The following is a 17,221-nucleotide window of genomic DNA, read 5'->3' as shown; positions in this document are numbered from 1 at the left end:
TTAAGTATTTGAAGGAAACCTAATTATAAGGAACTTTGTATTATATTTCAAATATTGCTTGATTTAAATTTTGGTAACACACATTTTTAACCTGGAGTACTTGCATTTCTGTTTTGATATTTCATTTTATTAGCCGAGCATTGAAGACATTCACATTCAGATTACAGAGGAAAATAATTTGGATTATTCGTAAAAAAAAATTGGATAAACTTTCGTTACGGTTTTGATTGGAAAAATAAAGATATTGCTGTACTTCACTGTGTAAATTTCTCAATACTGTATTTTGTTCTGAAACTGTTCTGACTATCTGTTATTTTTACATTTTCTTTTCATTTGAATCAAGAAGCTATATCTAGTTTGATTTTTAGTTTTTTTCCAGAGAATACCAAATAGTAGTGGAACGTTTTTCAAGAGATATCGCAGTTTATAATACTTCATTCGGAAGTAATCTTTTGTATAACAGGATTGTAATAGTTGCATAAAGTATCTCCATCGCATAGATTGATAGAAGATTTACTTCAACGATTTGTGGACTTTGTAATAAGGAGCATTCACAATAAGACATGGCTCCATTTACTTATATAAAAACTAAGTCTTTAATCGTCTTGTTGCTTGTTTCTGTTGCCAACGGTTACTGGTATTGGCATAACGAGCGCTGGAATTGTAAGTTACGTTGAAAATTGTCAAGACCTCAGCTCATTTAAATAATTTACCAAAAACCAAAAGATATACAGACTGATAAAACTTTGTCTTGATTGCTGTAAAAGGAAAACTGTATGGATGATGCTTGCCAATTTAATATGAAAATAAACTTGTTGTATTTTCTTATTAAAATTTACTGTTTTATTTCAGTATGCGACTGTAATGGTTTCTCGAACCGTTGTATGTTCAATCAAGATTTGTATGACAGAACCGGTTACGGAGGATTTTGCGTCGACTGCACACAGAATACAGCTGGACCTAAATGCGACAGATGTAGGGAAAATTATTACCGATCGTCGCTTTCAGAGCCGTGCAGACTGTGCGACTGTAATCTTGTGGGTAAGGGATAATTTAAAGTATATCATTATATTTTATCTGTGTTTTACCAAATTGTAACCTTTTTAACTCTATTATTATGTGAATTTTTAATGAAAATAATTTCAAGCTATGTTCTATATGTTACTGTTTGACCATGAATAAATAAAATAAAATTGTATTGTCCCTAAAAAACATGAACAATGAAGATTTTAATAAAATCAGACTTTAAATGTGCTATTTTGTAGTTTTAACAAAGTTAATCATTTCCGTAGAAAAAAACCTGACAAAATAATGTTTTCAGTTATAAACTTTAAACAAAAAAAATATTACAGTATTTTCAGGTAAATAATAAATTTTTCTTTATCTAATTTTTGGTTAAAAAAACTATAATATGATATCAAGATGGCATATTCAACAAAAAATTTACAAATTAAGCAAAGCATTGTTACTGATTGGTTCTTATGGATTATGTTGATCTTGGTAAAGGTGCGATAGAAACGATAATATTAATGATGATGGACAGTGACAATTCATATTGAATGTGTGCCATTGGTTAAAGTGAAATGTTAACCAGAGTGAATTGTAGTATTATTAGGCCCGTTCATATCGAACTTAGGGCGAGATAAATTTACTAGATTAACGAGATGATGTCGCCATAACTTTGATGTGAACGAATTATTAGGGCGAGATGAAGGAATTTCCTCGACTACGGTCAGTCAAGGCCATCGCCTCGACTGAATAGTAAATCCACTGGTAAAGCTAGAAAACGATTAAGGTAATTAACACAGCATGAGGCATTCAGAATTTGAGGTCACCAATACACCAATCAGATTAAAGCAAATTTCAACTTTGACATATAAACAACAAATTAGCTTTATTTCTGAACCACATGTTAACCGAGAGCGACGATCTGTCATATTACTATTTTAAAACTTATTTCAATACATCTGTACCGCATTCATCATGTCCGAAAAAGTAAAAGCGAAGACAAAAAATGTTACATCTAGGCTTGTATGTAAAAGAAACATGATCTCCCCAAGTTCGCGCTGTTCCTCGGCATATCGTAGGTATCTGAGCCGTCGTTGTTGTCGCATCATTCGCTGGGATTCCATGCAGCTAGAAACGAACTCAACTAACGCAAACAGCAGCAAAGCAGTACCTTCATCTAGTTCAGTGTCGTGTCATCATTAATCATTTGTAAAAATATAGGTAAAAACCCCGATAATAATAATAACTGAGGAAGCATTGTGTCGACGGATCGTTAAGCAGTACTCGAAAAAGAAGAAGGTGGTAGAATGGGTGCGTATACACACAAGGAATAGCCCACAATAAAGTGCCCTAACCTGTTCAACTGTACTTCCTGTTTGTGTCGGCGGGGTCGCGAGCATGTGATGCTTAAGTTATCTCGCCCTAACATGAGCCGTCGAACGCAATTTAATGAATTTAATTGAATTACCGCTCTCGTAAAATTTAACTAGATCAGTACTTATCTCGCCCTAAGTTCGATATGAACCCAACTGTAGTGAATTGTAGTATTATTATCATTTGGCTAAGGTTGTTTATTTATATTATCTGTTCTTTATAGGGTCACTCAATTTACAATGTTCATCTAATGGTCAGTGTGTATGTAAACCTGGTGTGGGTGGTCTTAGGTGTGACCAGTGCTTGCCTAATTACTATGACTTTGGAATCACAGGATGCAGGTATCAATAGTTGATAATATCAACAATATAATTAATTCTACAATCATCCTTTAATGGTGTATTGTCCCCAAGAAACATGAAAAAAGAAAATTTTATCAGACTTAGGTTATTTTGTAGTGTTAATAAAGTTTATCACTTGCATAGAAAAAAAAACAAAATGCATTTCTACTTATAAAATAAATGGTTAAATTCAACCAAAAACCCATTGGCTGGCAGCCAATTTGACTATTTGTTGCTTTTATTATTTATTTATTCTATTATGTGACATTGAAATGGCATACTCAACAAAAATTATTTTTTCAGAGGGCAAATATATTATCTTTAATTAATACTTTTCATAAAGAAATATTTTTGGCTTGCTTTTTACAGTACTCTGATATATCAAACTTCATTGGAACTTTATATGGTTTATATAAATAATCAAGATTCAACAATGACGAAGATAGTTTTTTTTGCAATTCAATTATTTGTTTATTTTCATTGCCATTGTTTACAGGGCTTGTAATTGTTATGGAGATGGTAGCCTGGGCAACCAGGAAGATTGTAATTCTAATTCAGGTGACTGCTCCTGTAAGCAGAATGTCGAAGGTCGCAACTGTGACAGGTGAGGTTTACTAGGTCAGAGTTCACTACAGCTATAAATTCAAGAAGTGGTAACAGTAACACATTAAAACATGTACTTTATGCAAACCCAGAAAGTACTGTAGTTTCAGATGACACTTATAAAACAAAAGTAAAGTTAAAGTAATAATTCTTCTAACTGAATGAAAACAATGTAAACTGATGATTTTATAGTTGTGGATGGTTGTTAAATGGCAATAGTGTTAATGTTTCTTCATGTATGTAATTAAAACTACATTCCCACAGAACGGAAGATGTCTATTTTTTATTATTTAATGAACGATGCAGTCTGCCATTCCATGAGACAGAAAAATGTGAATGTAGTTCAAGAAATCAAAACCACTGAAAAGAAGTATCAAATGGAACCATAATCCTACGCCTTAGTGAGTCTGGGACACTAGTAGTTTATACCAAAAACAATTTAGACAAATTTCACTGATATCGTTAAATGTTTTTTTAGGTGCAAGCCAGGATTCTTCAACCTACAAGGCTCTGATGAGTTTGGATGTCTAGCCTGCTTCTGTCATGGCCATTCCTCTGACTGTACATCTATACCAGGCTATGAAAACTCTAAAATAGAAAGTAGATTCACTTTAGGTAAGGAATTTGCCTTGGACAAAAAATGATATTTTAACACTCCACAGATCATTGACCTGATGTAATCAATGTAAATTAAAGGATTAGGAGAATATTTGAGAATGATGGTCGCCATGTTTGTCTTGCTTAGACAGCAGCACAAGTTATTCTGCTTGCATTTACACATGCATAGTTTTCTAAAATAGTGACTTTATTCTCATTTATATTAAATCTTCTAGATCGCGCTGGTTGGACAGGAGTTGACCGAGGTGGAAATGAGCAACCAATCAATTTCAACTCTATCCGTGGAAATATTGGACTATACGCAGACACCAATAACTTTTACTACTTTCAAGCTCCATGTAAGTAAAGGTTTCTGTAAACATTACTGTTTTGTTGAGACAACCAAAAATATCACCACCAATTTGTGTATGTACTATATAGTTTTTAATATTATTATTATTCTCTGATAATTTTGAAATGTCTTAAGAATATTTGTGCTTAAAATACGATAAAGTCCATAATTATAGGCGAAAACTTCAGAACCCAACAATCTGTTCCAAGAATAGGGGTGTTCTGGTAAAACTTTTTATTATTATTATGTCTTTTTCATGGGAAAGTGTCCTGAATTGGGATACCACAAAGAAGCCTTTCTACTGTATAAGATATTATTTTTTATGTCCCCTGTATAGAAGTGTGTGTTAAAACATATGTTTCTCCTTCTTCTCCTTTTTCATGAGAAAAGTACCCCCTTGATAGGGGTGTCTCCTGAATAGGAATATCACAAAGGAGTAGCTTTAATGTGTATTCTTTAGAACAAATACAATTTTTTTAAATCATGCTTCTATTTTTATTCTTATTTAGTTGAGTTTCTTGGAGACCAAATATTTTCGTATGGTCAATATTTGACCTTTGACCTCCGTGTTGATCAAGATGATGTTCGTCTATCTTCTGAGGATCTTGTGATTGAAGGAGCTGGTTATAGAGTCACTGCACCAATGAGAACTGAAGATTATGCTGAACCTTCTCAGCGTTCAACTACCTTCAGCTTCAGGTTAGTGGGGTGGATGAGCATCTGGTGGAATGGGAGCTGAAAGTATAAGGGAGGAGGAGCATGTGGTGGAATGGCAGCTGAAAGTAGTGGGGAGGAGCATGTGGTGGAATGGCAGCTAAAAGTAGTGGGGAGGAGCATGTGGGGGAATGGCAGCTAAAAGAATTTTCATGAACTTTGTGCTGTTTACTTCTTCCTTAAGAATACATTTAGCCAGCTTTCATTTCCAAATGTAAAGCTGTCTACACTGTGATGTGCCCAAATATGGTAGCATTTTTGCCACATAGTGTAGACAGAGCTCTAGAAAAAAGGGACAGTAATTAAACAGACCCTGGTGGTTGTGGAACATAGACAAAATCCACTTGTCATGGTCCATCCAGAAGCGAACAATTTCTTTTGTATATATACCTATTCAGCCCTTTCAAAGCTGAAATGTCTTGTATATGGTAACCCATATCTTTTCTCTTGTACTAAAGTGGCTTAAGTGACACATGTCTTTGTCAGAAGATTTCTGGCACAGATACTGTAGCAGCCTAAGACCTTTTCTTTCAGGTTGCACGAGAGCCCATCATATGGATGGACATCTACCTTGGACACCTTCCGATTCCAGCGCATGATGTCTAACCTGACAAGCATCCGAATTCGTGCGACATACGGCACTCAAGGTTGGTTAAATGTTTATCCTGTATTGCTGGTTATATGCATTTTATATATCACCATGCACAGCCACAGTTTTGCTAAGCAATGTGAAGTGTATTACTGTAGTTTATGATTTCTTAGAGCTCCCTAATGCTTCAACATTTGAGTGTTTTAAAACCATGTAAAGGATACAATTTAATGTGGACAGATTAAAAAATTGTTTATGTATAGTATATTGCATTGTAACTGTATTTTGTTTTGTTTTTTGTTTTTGTTTTTATATATTGCCAAGGGTAACCATAAGCATCATAACAACCAAACCACAACTCCACTCCACTGTTCACATCATTGAAATTCTCTGATTTTTTTTTCTTAGATAATTCTGGTACATTGGACAATGTCAAGCTTGACACTGTCCGTCGATCCGTCCTCACTACTAGAGATGCAGCAAATCAGGTTGAGGTTTGTACCTGCCCACAAGGTTATGTTGGTCAGTCTTGTGAATCCTGTACTGTTGGCTACTTCAGAGACCCACCTTATGGTGATCCTTTTGCCAGATGTGTTCCATGCGAGTGCAACAACCACGCCACTGTATGTAGTCCTGATTCAGGTATGATAATTTTGTTATTTTTTTTCATACATAAGTTTGGAACCCCTCATGAAACATAACAAAATAAACATGAATATTCATTAGTTATATCCATAAGGTGTGACATAAGAATACAATACAATTCACTAATGCAAGAGCTTTCTGTAGTCAAATGGATAGACTATGGACTTTGCATGTTGATGTATGGGGTTTGAATCACATGAGCAATTTTTGTTTTACTTTATAGTGAGAGAGAGATTATTTATAGAGTTACGCTAAGTTATATTAGGAAGTGGTTATGGCTTTCACATAAGGAGTCCCCAACTGATGTACGAAAAGAAAACTTCTGTTTGGGACATGCCTATTCAGGGTGCATTTTGTTGAATCTTGAAGATGTCCCTTTAATACTATAAATATGAAGAAATGAAACTAATAAACACAAACTTCGTATAACCATAAATACAGACAAACATTCCAGGCTACCTTTTTTCAAATTTACGACTCGTACTTTTAATGAAAGTAGTTTAGCGTTGCTTGTATTGTATAGATTAGACATCTACTTTTAAAACTAAAATATTTCATTAAATATCTATTCAGGTATTTGTCGCTGCGAAGATAACACTGAAGGAGACAATTGCCAGAGATGTTCCAAGGGCTACTATGGGGTTGCTACACGTGGTAATCGTGAAGATTGTCTACCGTGTCCATGCCCCGACCAATCAGAATGCATGCAAGATTCGCTTGGAGAGGTGATCTGTATCCGGTGTCCTGAAGGATATATTGGTAAAGATAATAATTATTAAATAATTATTTTTAAGATAACATTTAAATGTAATTGTAAATGTATTTTTAATGTTTATTATTTAAATTACAGGTAACAGATGTGATGTTTGCGCTGATGGTTACTATGGTGATCCAGCCGGCCATAACGGCCCTGCGTCCCGTTGTAATAGGTGTACATGTGGTGGTAATATTGATTCTAATGCGGTTGGAAATTGCGATAGGTAAATACAATTGATGTACTGTACTAATAATTATCATTTGACTGTTATTTGGTTTGAACAAACTCCCTTTTTACCCGAGGTGCCTATTTCAACTAGAGACTAGTAGTAGAAGTAATGTTTAATAGGCCTAACTAGCCTAGCTTGTAAGGATGTTTTTTCTTTTTGTTGAAAAATGTCCTTCCCCCCACCCCTGTAAATATATTTAAAAGGTTTTTTCTTTTGCAAACTTTAAATCGTTATTAAATAACTTTTTTTGTTAGTACCACTGGGGAATGTTTAAAGTGCATCTACAACACAGCTGGATTTTTCTGTGAATACTGTGCAGATGGTTACTATGGTGATGCCATGGCTGATCCCAAAGGACAATGTCAACGTAAGTGACATTTTTTCCAGCCAGAAAAATAGAATTTATTACTTACTGCAATAAATATTTTATTTAAAAAAAAAATTCTATTACAAATTGCTATTTTGTAGCTTGTGAATGCAATGTTCACGGTTCTGGATACCTTACCTGTGATCGTAATGGAGTCTGCCATTGCCAAGAGAACGTCTTAGGTGATAAATGTGACGAGTGTTATGACGGCTACTTTAACATCGCAAGTGGTAACGGATGCGAGGCGTGCGGTTGTTCACCAACAGGTTCTACTAGGTACAGTTGCGATCAGATATCGGGACAGTGTGATTGTCGTCAAGGAGTCGATGGCCGACAGTGTCAGTCTTGTTTGTATGACCATTACAGTTTCTCAACAGCAGGATGTGATGGTAAAATATAGTTCTTATATTACTTTACTTTATATTCTTAATATATTACATCTCACTTTCCTTTCAAATTCAAAATTTCCATTCTTTTGTTTTGTAATGATTGTTTATGTATGTTTATGATTTTTTGAATGGAAATAAAGAAACAAACAAACAAAAATATTTTGAAAGTAAGTGACCTAACGATTAGGACAGTGGAACCATAATACATAGCCATAAGGTCGGCAAGGGTTCAAGGTTCACTCGCTCCATGGTTCTGGTGGTAGAATGAGTATTCTCTTATAATTATGACTATAAACCGTAGGTCTAGTGTACGCAAAATGTTTATGTGATCTTGGTACACCTTTCGCGATGAGTTCAAACAGCCACTGTGGATAACAGCTACAATAATCTAGTTATATTCGTTCGGTGTTTATTTCTTTGTTAAATCTTTATTTCTATGCATTGATTAATAATGTAAAATCTTAAATGATATGGATCTTTTTTTATCCTCCAGCTTGTAGCTGTGACCCCCTAGGTTCGTTGTATCTGAATTGTACTGAACAGGGCAGCTGTACATGTAGGGAAGGAGTACTTGGAGTAAAATGCGATAGTTGCGAGATTAACAAATATGATATCTCACAAGGCTGCATTGGTAAGTATTTGTTAGATACTATCATGTGTTATCTTTACTTTTATTATCGAATTAAAATAACTATAGTGAGACATTTAATGAATAGGCAAACTTCTTTAAAATGTTACATGTTTCGAGAAACTATTCTCATCATCAGAACAGGTTGTATGTAAATAAGGAAGTAATTAGCATGATAAAACAACAAGGAACGTTGGCAACAAACAATCATATGGCAAGCGTGACGCCTAAGTTATAGATTTGTTTTTTCAAGGAAGGTTTACTCCACGTGATGTGGAGGGCTTTCTTGACCTTAAGTTTGAAAGCAGAATTCGCAGAATCCAGAACGGTGAAGCATTCCGCATTAGCGAGGGCCTTTACACTTTTATTATTAAAATTATCATCATAAATACCAAATCATTCTATAATATACAGGACTGGTATTTACCAACAATTTTGCTTAAGTCGAGGTAGTTAAGAAGCACTTAAGTGAAAAACCAAGAGAAAATATGATTTAAAGTACAACTGGATTTTATCAACAGATACTGTACTACAAGTAAATTTAACCCCTGACCTAGTACTGACTATCCCATCATCCTATCTTTCTGAAAAGTCAATGAAAATTACTCTCAAAACACAGTAGTATTCTTGGTAACTTTCATTAATCAATAATATTTCTGGGTTTCTAAATATAGATTGTCCAGAGTGTTACAACTTGGTTGCTGATAAGGTCAAAGAACATGAAGAGGCCATGGAAACGCTGCGAAAACTGATTAGCACAGTTGACCCTACAGAGGTCAATGATAAAGAATTTGAAAGGAGGTTAAAGGAATTAGACGAAGAAGTGAAGAAAGTCTTGGCAGATGCCAGACAACTGGAAGCCCCAGGTAATATCCAGGTGTTGTCGTTCAAATTTGGCCTAACATAATCGTAAAGTTGAATTTAGATTTCATTTAAGTCATCTACAGTGAGGTAAATAACACCACGCCGTATATGTTGCCTGTTCCATACTATTTCATTTTCTGCTGAGTCTCAGAAACCGAAACATCGGTATATTTCAAAATGATGGCCATATGTGATTTTTTACTTTTATGTTGATCTAATTTTAAAGTTTTCAATGGGTATTATGGTATAATAAATTGGTTCAATTTCATTCGTGACAAGTGATAACACAGATGATTGAATTATTTATAGTTGATATTTCTGGGATAGAAGAGGCCATTGCGCAGCTTAGAGAGCAACTTGAACGTATTGAAGGAAACAAAAACCAGGCTGATGAGGATACCAACAGTGCTCAGGGAGGTAAGAAGAGAATAATAATATATACCCAATTGTTTTCTAGCCAATTTTTAAAATTTGTACCCTATGGGTCATACAAAAATTAAAATGATTCCAATATTGTGACGTGGAGAAGTTTTTAGAGAATACATTCGAAAACAACCCCTCTTTCTGGAGCTGGCAAATCAAATGAACGTCAATGTTTTGTTTTCATGCGGCTTCATGAATATTGATTGGCGCATAGCCATGTGGAGTGTCATGAAAATGAAACATTGACGTTTGATTTTGTTTGCCGGCGCCGGACTGGAACCATGCTGGAACAGGTGTGAAAGAACCCTTAAACAAGTTGTTATCTCATTGATTTATCTTTAAACGCCTTATGAAGAATTTATTAATGGGTCATTTCGTGTCAAATAAACTAGAGCTCCCCACCTGACTCTGATTTTGACGAAATTCCACAAATATGATCCACTATGTCAAAAAAACCCACAAAGAAAATTAGTCTCATAAGATATGTAGTTTCCAAGATAGTGATGCCGGGCTATGGTTCTTAGAAATTTGTATATGCAATTTAATCAAAATTTGAGTCGGACAGGTGGGAACTTTATTTTACTGATAAGGGGACTTGACTTAAAGTTCAAGGAACTTACTGTGACCTCCTTCCACACATATATTATACACTGTATATGTATGTTTGTTTAAATGCATTTAAATGAGTGAAAAATAAACAAAATGAAACAAAGCTTTTTCCTAATATATAATTTATTAATGTTTTGCTTTTTACAGCAATCTCACAAACAATAGGCATCCTAAATCGGGCACAAGCAACATTGAACGCTGCAAAGGATTACTTGAAAACCGAAGGTGACAAGGAAATTGAAAAGCTGCGTCAAGCCAACGAGAACAGTACAGCGCAACAACGTGAAATGAAGGAACTCACTTTCAGAGCCACTGCTGCTGCTGATCGGTATGATTTCTCAATTAATAATCCAGTGAATTAGATTTATCTCTTTCTAAACATAATACCATTTTGATGAATATACATATCCGTATGATTAATCTTGTCTAAGCTTGAGTCCCACTAGGACGTAACGCAAGGATGTAAACGCAACATAAGCAAGTTGACCAATGACAACCGATTGAATAATCCATCGCTTGTGATTGGTTAAATCACTATTAGTGACAGAGCATTTCAAGTTATTGTAAATTAATCATAATCACAAATTAATCGTAATCACAATTTATACTTGAATAGCTAGAAGTTTAGGATCAAATTTGTTTAAAGTGTAATTTTGTTCCTAGCAGGCCCCTCTGAGGGGAGAGAACAGAAAAAACACCCTTCCAAGATATTAGACACTGTTTTATATCATAGCTTTGTTTGTTTCATTATAGGTTAGAAAATAGTGCAGATGCAATCGCAATAACGGCAGATGAAGCCCTTAAAACGTCAAATGATGCTTTGGATGTGGTGAACGGAATTGAAGATCTTGACTACATTGAACCAAAAGTCAACGACTTAGAAACCAGGTAGCCATTTTGTTTTATTTGGTGTATATGACAATAATAGAAAAGATACCGGCTCCAACCCAACACCCTTCTTCTCCCTACACACTAATTAGTGTTGATAGCTACCATTTCTACTCCAATTATTATAGTTTGAATGTTTTGGTAAATATATGACAATACAGATATATTGTCGGTGACGCCACAGAGTAATACTAACGTGGCTAGACATTACGTTATGAATTGGATTTTGCATTTTCACACAAGACAATATTATTAGCCTTAACATACTAGTTCATTTATTAACAAGATTACAATAAATTTACACCTTTAGCTTAATTGTCTAGCTTTACAGGCATATAAAACTCTCTACTAAACCACATTTTTTCTCCCCAAAGCACTTGTTTATATCAAACAGCTGCATGGTTAGTGTCTCTTCGTGGTGTTGCTGACGATATGTGTATATATGCATGCCCATTGTACAGAGCTTTTACTTTTTGATCTATCTTCTCAACCAAAATCATTTGTTTTTCAGGTATACTGATGTTGAATCGTTAGCTGACGAGGCAGAACGCGTTGCTTCTGAAGCATTGATGAGTGCCCAGGATGCTCACGACGAGAGCACTAACCTGCTTAACGAAGCTCAGAAACCACTTCCATCCTTTGACACTGACGCCATGTCGAAAAATGCTACAGACATCATTACAGAGGTATTTAATCAACCAGAGCTGCATTCATACTTGTTATGTTTCGCCCCTTTGAATTCTTTAATATGATTTTCCATTATTATATTCAACAAAATGCTGCTGTCTTCCACAAATGTGAATGTACCTTTGCCAGGAATGGTAAAGACATTTTTTCAGCCTTAGTACTATAGCTTCGGTATGATACAAGTTTCCTAATGCTTCAATCCACTTAAATATAACTGCCTAAAAGCACGGTGCAAAAAATTTCCCTCCTTGAATTTTACATTCATAAATTGTATTTTTTGTAGGCCAAAAGAATACAAGATGAAGCTAATGCATTGATTAACGATAACCAGATGTTGTTGACTGATGTAGAAGAAAAATCAAAAGAAGGAAGAGGTCTATTGGATGAAAAGAGACGACTACAACAGGTTTTTAAATTTTGTTTTAGTATATTGATAACATGTTTTATATATTTGAGACCAGAAAGGAATGCACACCCAGTGTCCATGTTATGCATGTTCTCAGAGGCTGAGTGGGTGGGCAGAGGGGCACTCAGCCAAAACACTGTTAATAGAAATTAAAATGGACCATAGCAATAAAATATTTATATAACATAGTATTCATTTCATTACAGGAAACAGATAGACTCTTGGCCACTGTTGATAGCCACAAAGCTGATGCAGAACAAGCGAAGAAAGATGCGGATAAGGCCCTAGAAGATGCTGAACAGACAAGAGATACCCTGAAAGGTTGGTAATACTGAAAAAATCATACATAATTCTGCTTAGCGCAAAAAGTAGTAGTAGTTTTGTATTACAATAAGACCCCTCCTTTGGAACACCCCTATTTATGAAATGCTGCAGCCCTATTCAGGGACCAACTTACTTACAAAAACAAGGGGATATAGATGTTTGATGACTATCCATGCAATTTGACCAATCACGATGTGATACATAATCGGTCGTTTGTGGTTGGTCAACTCACATGCATTGAGCCTACTTCATTGTCCTGTTTGAGTGGCAACCAAACAGTTCTACAGTACGTTGTAATGCTTAATATAAAAATAAATGAGATTGATTGAAGTAAGTGTTGTTTTAAAGTTTTTGATGACCAAGTTGAAGCCAGTAAGAAAGACGCAGAAGTTGCTCTACGTGAGTTACCAGACATTGAGCAAACCATCAGCGAAGCAAACAATACCGCAAATGATGCCAAGGCAGCTGTTGATGCTGCAAAAGAAGATGCCATTAATGCAAGAAAGATCGCGGATGAAGCACTCGATATTGCCACAATGGCTTCAGAAGTATGTACCATTGTTTGTTTTCCATTTTTAATAATCAGCAATGTTTAATTTTAGCACATTAATCTGTATTTGAATATTTTTATTTGTGATATTATGTATTGTCCCCCAAAATGAACAATGAAGATAAAAAAACCATTGAATATGCTATTTTGCAGTTTTAATCCGTAAAAAAAAACCAAAAAATAATGTCTTCACTTATAAAATGAAAAAAAATAAATGGCTTATTAAACAAAAAAATTAAAACAATTAATTTTTTCAGGATGAAAATATATCTTTAAAAATATTACTGTTATTTATACTTGTATCATGTGGTGTATTATCTGACCTCCCTTTACACTCTTAGAACTATATATTGTAATGTATGGGGTTTCATATAGAAGTCGGGTCAATGTGTGTCAGGTCAGGTCATCTATTCAACTTATGTATATTTTTTGCAATAGGAGGCAAAGAAAATAAAAGATGAGGCAAACCAAACGTTTTACGAAGCATTAGATCTTCAAGGTACGGCAGTACGACTAGAGGGAGAAGTACAAGAGGTCAAAGATCAATTAAAGGCACTGGAAGATCAAGCAGATTCTGACGAACAACTAGCTGCTGAAGTAAGTTTCAATGATGCATTTTATTTTATTTTAGGCACAAATGGATTACCAATAGTAAATTAATTACAGATAGGTGGTAATCTCCCTGATACAGGGGCTATTTTGTGAACCAGTTCACCAGGGTAACCCTCTATTCATCTCGAATGATGAACTGGGTTCTTTAAAGTGCACACTGGTAAATTGTGTACACTGGACATACGTTTTATAATTCTTAAACGAGAAGACTTGTTTTACCACCAGAACTAGGATCTAGTCGGCCTCGAACCCATGCCAATATTTTTGGCTCTTTAGGTATGGTAAACGCCTCTGCCTTAACCACTTGACCATTTTAACTCGCCAATGACAACCGTCATCTATCGTAAATTATAAAATTTAATTAGATGAGTAACCACTGGTAATAATCTTTGTAATGGTCAATTAATTTAAATAGGGAATTTACTTTTTAATCTATTTTATTATTTGAATTCTATTCAATGATTTGTATGCCTATTTTGCCTTTTCTTTAAACCTTTTAAAACCTATTTTAGCCTCCTTATGCACACTTTTTTTCGTTTTTTTTAATATTAAATTTTGTCTTATGTTATTTTCTTAAAATTCTACGTCAGTTTTTATTTTACCTAGACCAATTTAATTTGAAACATTGTAAGTTCCTTAAATTCTAAAAAGTAGTGGTTCATTGGAACTAAAACAAATACAAATTTCTAGTCATTATGTTATGGTAGTGTGACACCAGGCATTATGAATTCCATCATTTATGACACACGGAAAGTACTTTAATGTAATTTTTGCATTTTCACAGGCCCTTGCTAAAGCTAACAGTGCAGAGGCGACTACCAAGATGGCAAAGTCCAGTCTAGAGGACGCTCAAGAACTTCTAGCGGCACTACTTGAAAATATTGGTACGTATCTCAAATTTCAAACTTTAACGTGCCTTTGTGAGAGTACTGGTATCTGTTCTAAATAAATATTATGCAAATTTGATGAAAGATAACCAGATATTTTGACTAATTACAGGCCAGCTTGGTGATCTAGACTTCAGACGTTTGGAGGAGTTAGAGCAAGAACTAATCGGTCTGAATAGAACGCTTCTACTTGACCTTCAACTGGACACTAAGATCAATACGCTAGAAGCCCGCAACGTGGAGCAAAAAAAATGGCTTAATGAGTACGAAATAGATATAACGCAACTAGAGGCAGATGTTCGAAATATTGAGGATATCAGAGATTCTCTTCCGAGTAATTGCTACAATAAAGTTCGTATTGAAGTTGAACCAATCCCTTAATAATAGTTATTTGCATTTCTGATATTCAAATGCGTTGCAATTTCATGTGACATAATGTCGCTCGAAAATATCTTTTGAAAATTAGTTGATTGTAGTGCAGCTCATTATATGGTTATTTATTGCCAAATTTTAAAGAAATAAAACACAATTGTCTTTTATATTATTTATCATTGTTAGGCCAGAGTTAGGCTTTAGTTTCATATTTTATATTGTTTTAAAATTCCCAATGCTTGTCTCGTTTTTTATCGGCATTGGTGTAAATAGTTGAAATTAAGTTCTTATGAGTTTGAAGCATTTTAACGTTTTGCCAAATACACAACAAAAAGCTTTGGTTGTTGGTAGTTATTATGGTATAATATTTTTTAAGTTAATGAGTTATAATCAAAATTATTTAACAGGTTTTTCTTTCAAAATATTAATATCGCACAATGGATTTATGGTGTTTATGTGAGTAATCAACCAGCTACCAAAGTTTTTCTTACAATTTCGCTATTTTCCGACATTTATCACAAGTTGTCATCATGTTGATATGCTTAAAGTGAAGGAGTATTGTTACAAAAGTGCTGCATTTTCAATAAACATTTTTATTGTCCATTATACAATCACTTTTTATAAATTTAGATAAGTAAGTTATAAATAAACACTTATAGTGAAATATAATGTTGGTAATTTAGAGGATCTGTAAATGATAGTGGTGCTAATTTTATAAGTAAAAAAAATTCTTTCTACCAGATACATATAGCCTTTTCACATCGCTTTGGAGACTCCGGAGTTTAACACAGAGGTGTGGACATATGCGTTCGTTATGGTGTGTGCCCCGATGTGTTTAAACTTTGATATGTGATGTGAAAGAGATATTAAAGTAAACTTAGATTATTGGTTGGGAATTTAGGGATGGTTCTATCTTGGTGCTAATATATATCATCATTCACTGTATTTATCTTTCTGCTGTATAGTTTCATGTTTCCTTATAAATTCTGTCCCCATCAGTTATGCATTATTACGAGCGTTGCACTCAAGGCGCAAATGCTTACAAACTTCCTTTAAGCATTGTACTACTCTATGCTTAATAATGTTAACTTATGATGTAGAGTACCTGAATAAAGGCAACAGGATTCATCTACTTCTGTTGACACACTAAACTGTGTCGTAATCAACAGATTGATTATGTCCAAAATAACGCCAAATTCTTAAACCTGGTAATATCCTGGAAGAATTTGTGATTACAAAATTTGAAGATGGTTGAAACGCTCTATTGCAATTCAAAAGTCCAGAATACCAACTATTATACCTAATTTTCGAGTCTAATATACCAACTAGCCTTCTCACTTGGTGGCATGCATTAGTATGTTACCGAATTTCCGTAACCAGCGACTGTATTGAATGTTTTAGTTTTATCAAGTAGTGTTTTAGAAGTAAGTTTATATTCCATTGTAGCTATTGTATTTTTATACCTCTCCCTATGTACAGTTGTTAATGTTTTCATTTGCATAGATTTGCATATTATTGACTTTCATAAAGATTATTTGTTAATTGTGGTTTTTCCACAGTATCATGCGCTTTTTATATAGCATTTTATTTAGCCATTAAAGATGATACGCTCAATTGATTTTGTCAATGGGTTCATATTTTAATTTGAGTAATTTGCATAGATTTTCCAGATGTATTTTAATAATACAGTATTCAAATTTATTTGATGATATATTATTTCAGAAATAGTATAGATATTATCTTTTACTTCCAATAGGTTTTTTTTAATATATGCAAATTTACATTTTGTTTTTAATAATTGTACCATATTTAATAAACAATCACCTCACAATATGTTTTTTTTTTTTTTTAATTTGTTGTTTGTTCGCGATCTAGTACACAAATAAAACAGCTAAAGTTCTGCTAAAAGTTTTAGAAAGTCTGGTGGCGCCCTTCAGTTTTGCATTTAAAAAAAAAGAGAGAAAACAGACAGTCGATCGAGAAAGAAAGTGTTTTGGGTGGCTGCT

The 17,221-nt window shown here is 34.2% G+C and overlaps 1 protein-coding gene across 1 annotated transcript in view; it reads left to right on the top strand.

The window, feature by feature from the left end:
- Window positions 1-17,033, top strand: part of LOC140047077 (laminin subunit gamma-1-like) — a 35,096-nt gene extending 18,063 nt beyond the window's left edge. The window contains exons 5-28 of the mRNA XM_072091888.1: window positions 853-1,041; window positions 2,606-2,723; window positions 3,220-3,327; window positions 3,805-3,941; window positions 4,160-4,282; window positions 4,785-4,974; window positions 5,524-5,636; window positions 5,987-6,220; window positions 6,797-6,982; window positions 7,074-7,203; window positions 7,464-7,576; window positions 7,678-7,965; window positions 8,459-8,596; window positions 9,268-9,459; window positions 9,767-9,874; window positions 10,637-10,817; window positions 11,243-11,377; window positions 11,889-12,063; window positions 12,348-12,470; window positions 12,677-12,791; window positions 13,143-13,342; window positions 13,783-13,941; window positions 14,741-14,840; window positions 14,956-17,033. Of these exons, the coding sequence (XP_071947989.1) occupies window positions 853-1,041; window positions 2,606-2,723; window positions 3,220-3,327; window positions 3,805-3,941; window positions 4,160-4,282; window positions 4,785-4,974; window positions 5,524-5,636; window positions 5,987-6,220; window positions 6,797-6,982; window positions 7,074-7,203; window positions 7,464-7,576; window positions 7,678-7,965; window positions 8,459-8,596; window positions 9,268-9,459; window positions 9,767-9,874; window positions 10,637-10,817; window positions 11,243-11,377; window positions 11,889-12,063; window positions 12,348-12,470; window positions 12,677-12,791; window positions 13,143-13,342; window positions 13,783-13,941; window positions 14,741-14,840; window positions 14,956-15,224 (3,824 nt within the window). The 3' untranslated portion in view covers window positions 15,225-17,033. The remainder of the gene's footprint in view (window positions 1-852; window positions 1,042-2,605; window positions 2,724-3,219; window positions 3,328-3,804; window positions 3,942-4,159; window positions 4,283-4,784; window positions 4,975-5,523; window positions 5,637-5,986; window positions 6,221-6,796; window positions 6,983-7,073; window positions 7,204-7,463; window positions 7,577-7,677; window positions 7,966-8,458; window positions 8,597-9,267; window positions 9,460-9,766; window positions 9,875-10,636; window positions 10,818-11,242; window positions 11,378-11,888; window positions 12,064-12,347; window positions 12,471-12,676; window positions 12,792-13,142; window positions 13,343-13,782; window positions 13,942-14,740; window positions 14,841-14,955) is intronic.
- Window positions 17,034-17,221: the final 188 nt, after the last annotated feature.

Source organism: Antedon mediterranea, chromosome 4, assembly GCF_964355755.1.
Source record: "Antedon mediterranea chromosome 4, ecAntMedi1.1, whole genome shotgun sequence".
In the NCBI taxonomy this organism is placed as follows: domain Eukaryota; kingdom Metazoa; phylum Echinodermata; class Crinoidea; order Comatulida; family Antedonidae; genus Antedon; species Antedon mediterranea.
The sequence above is the reverse complement of the archived record's forward strand: the minus strand, read 5'-3'. Positions and strand labels throughout refer to the sequence as shown.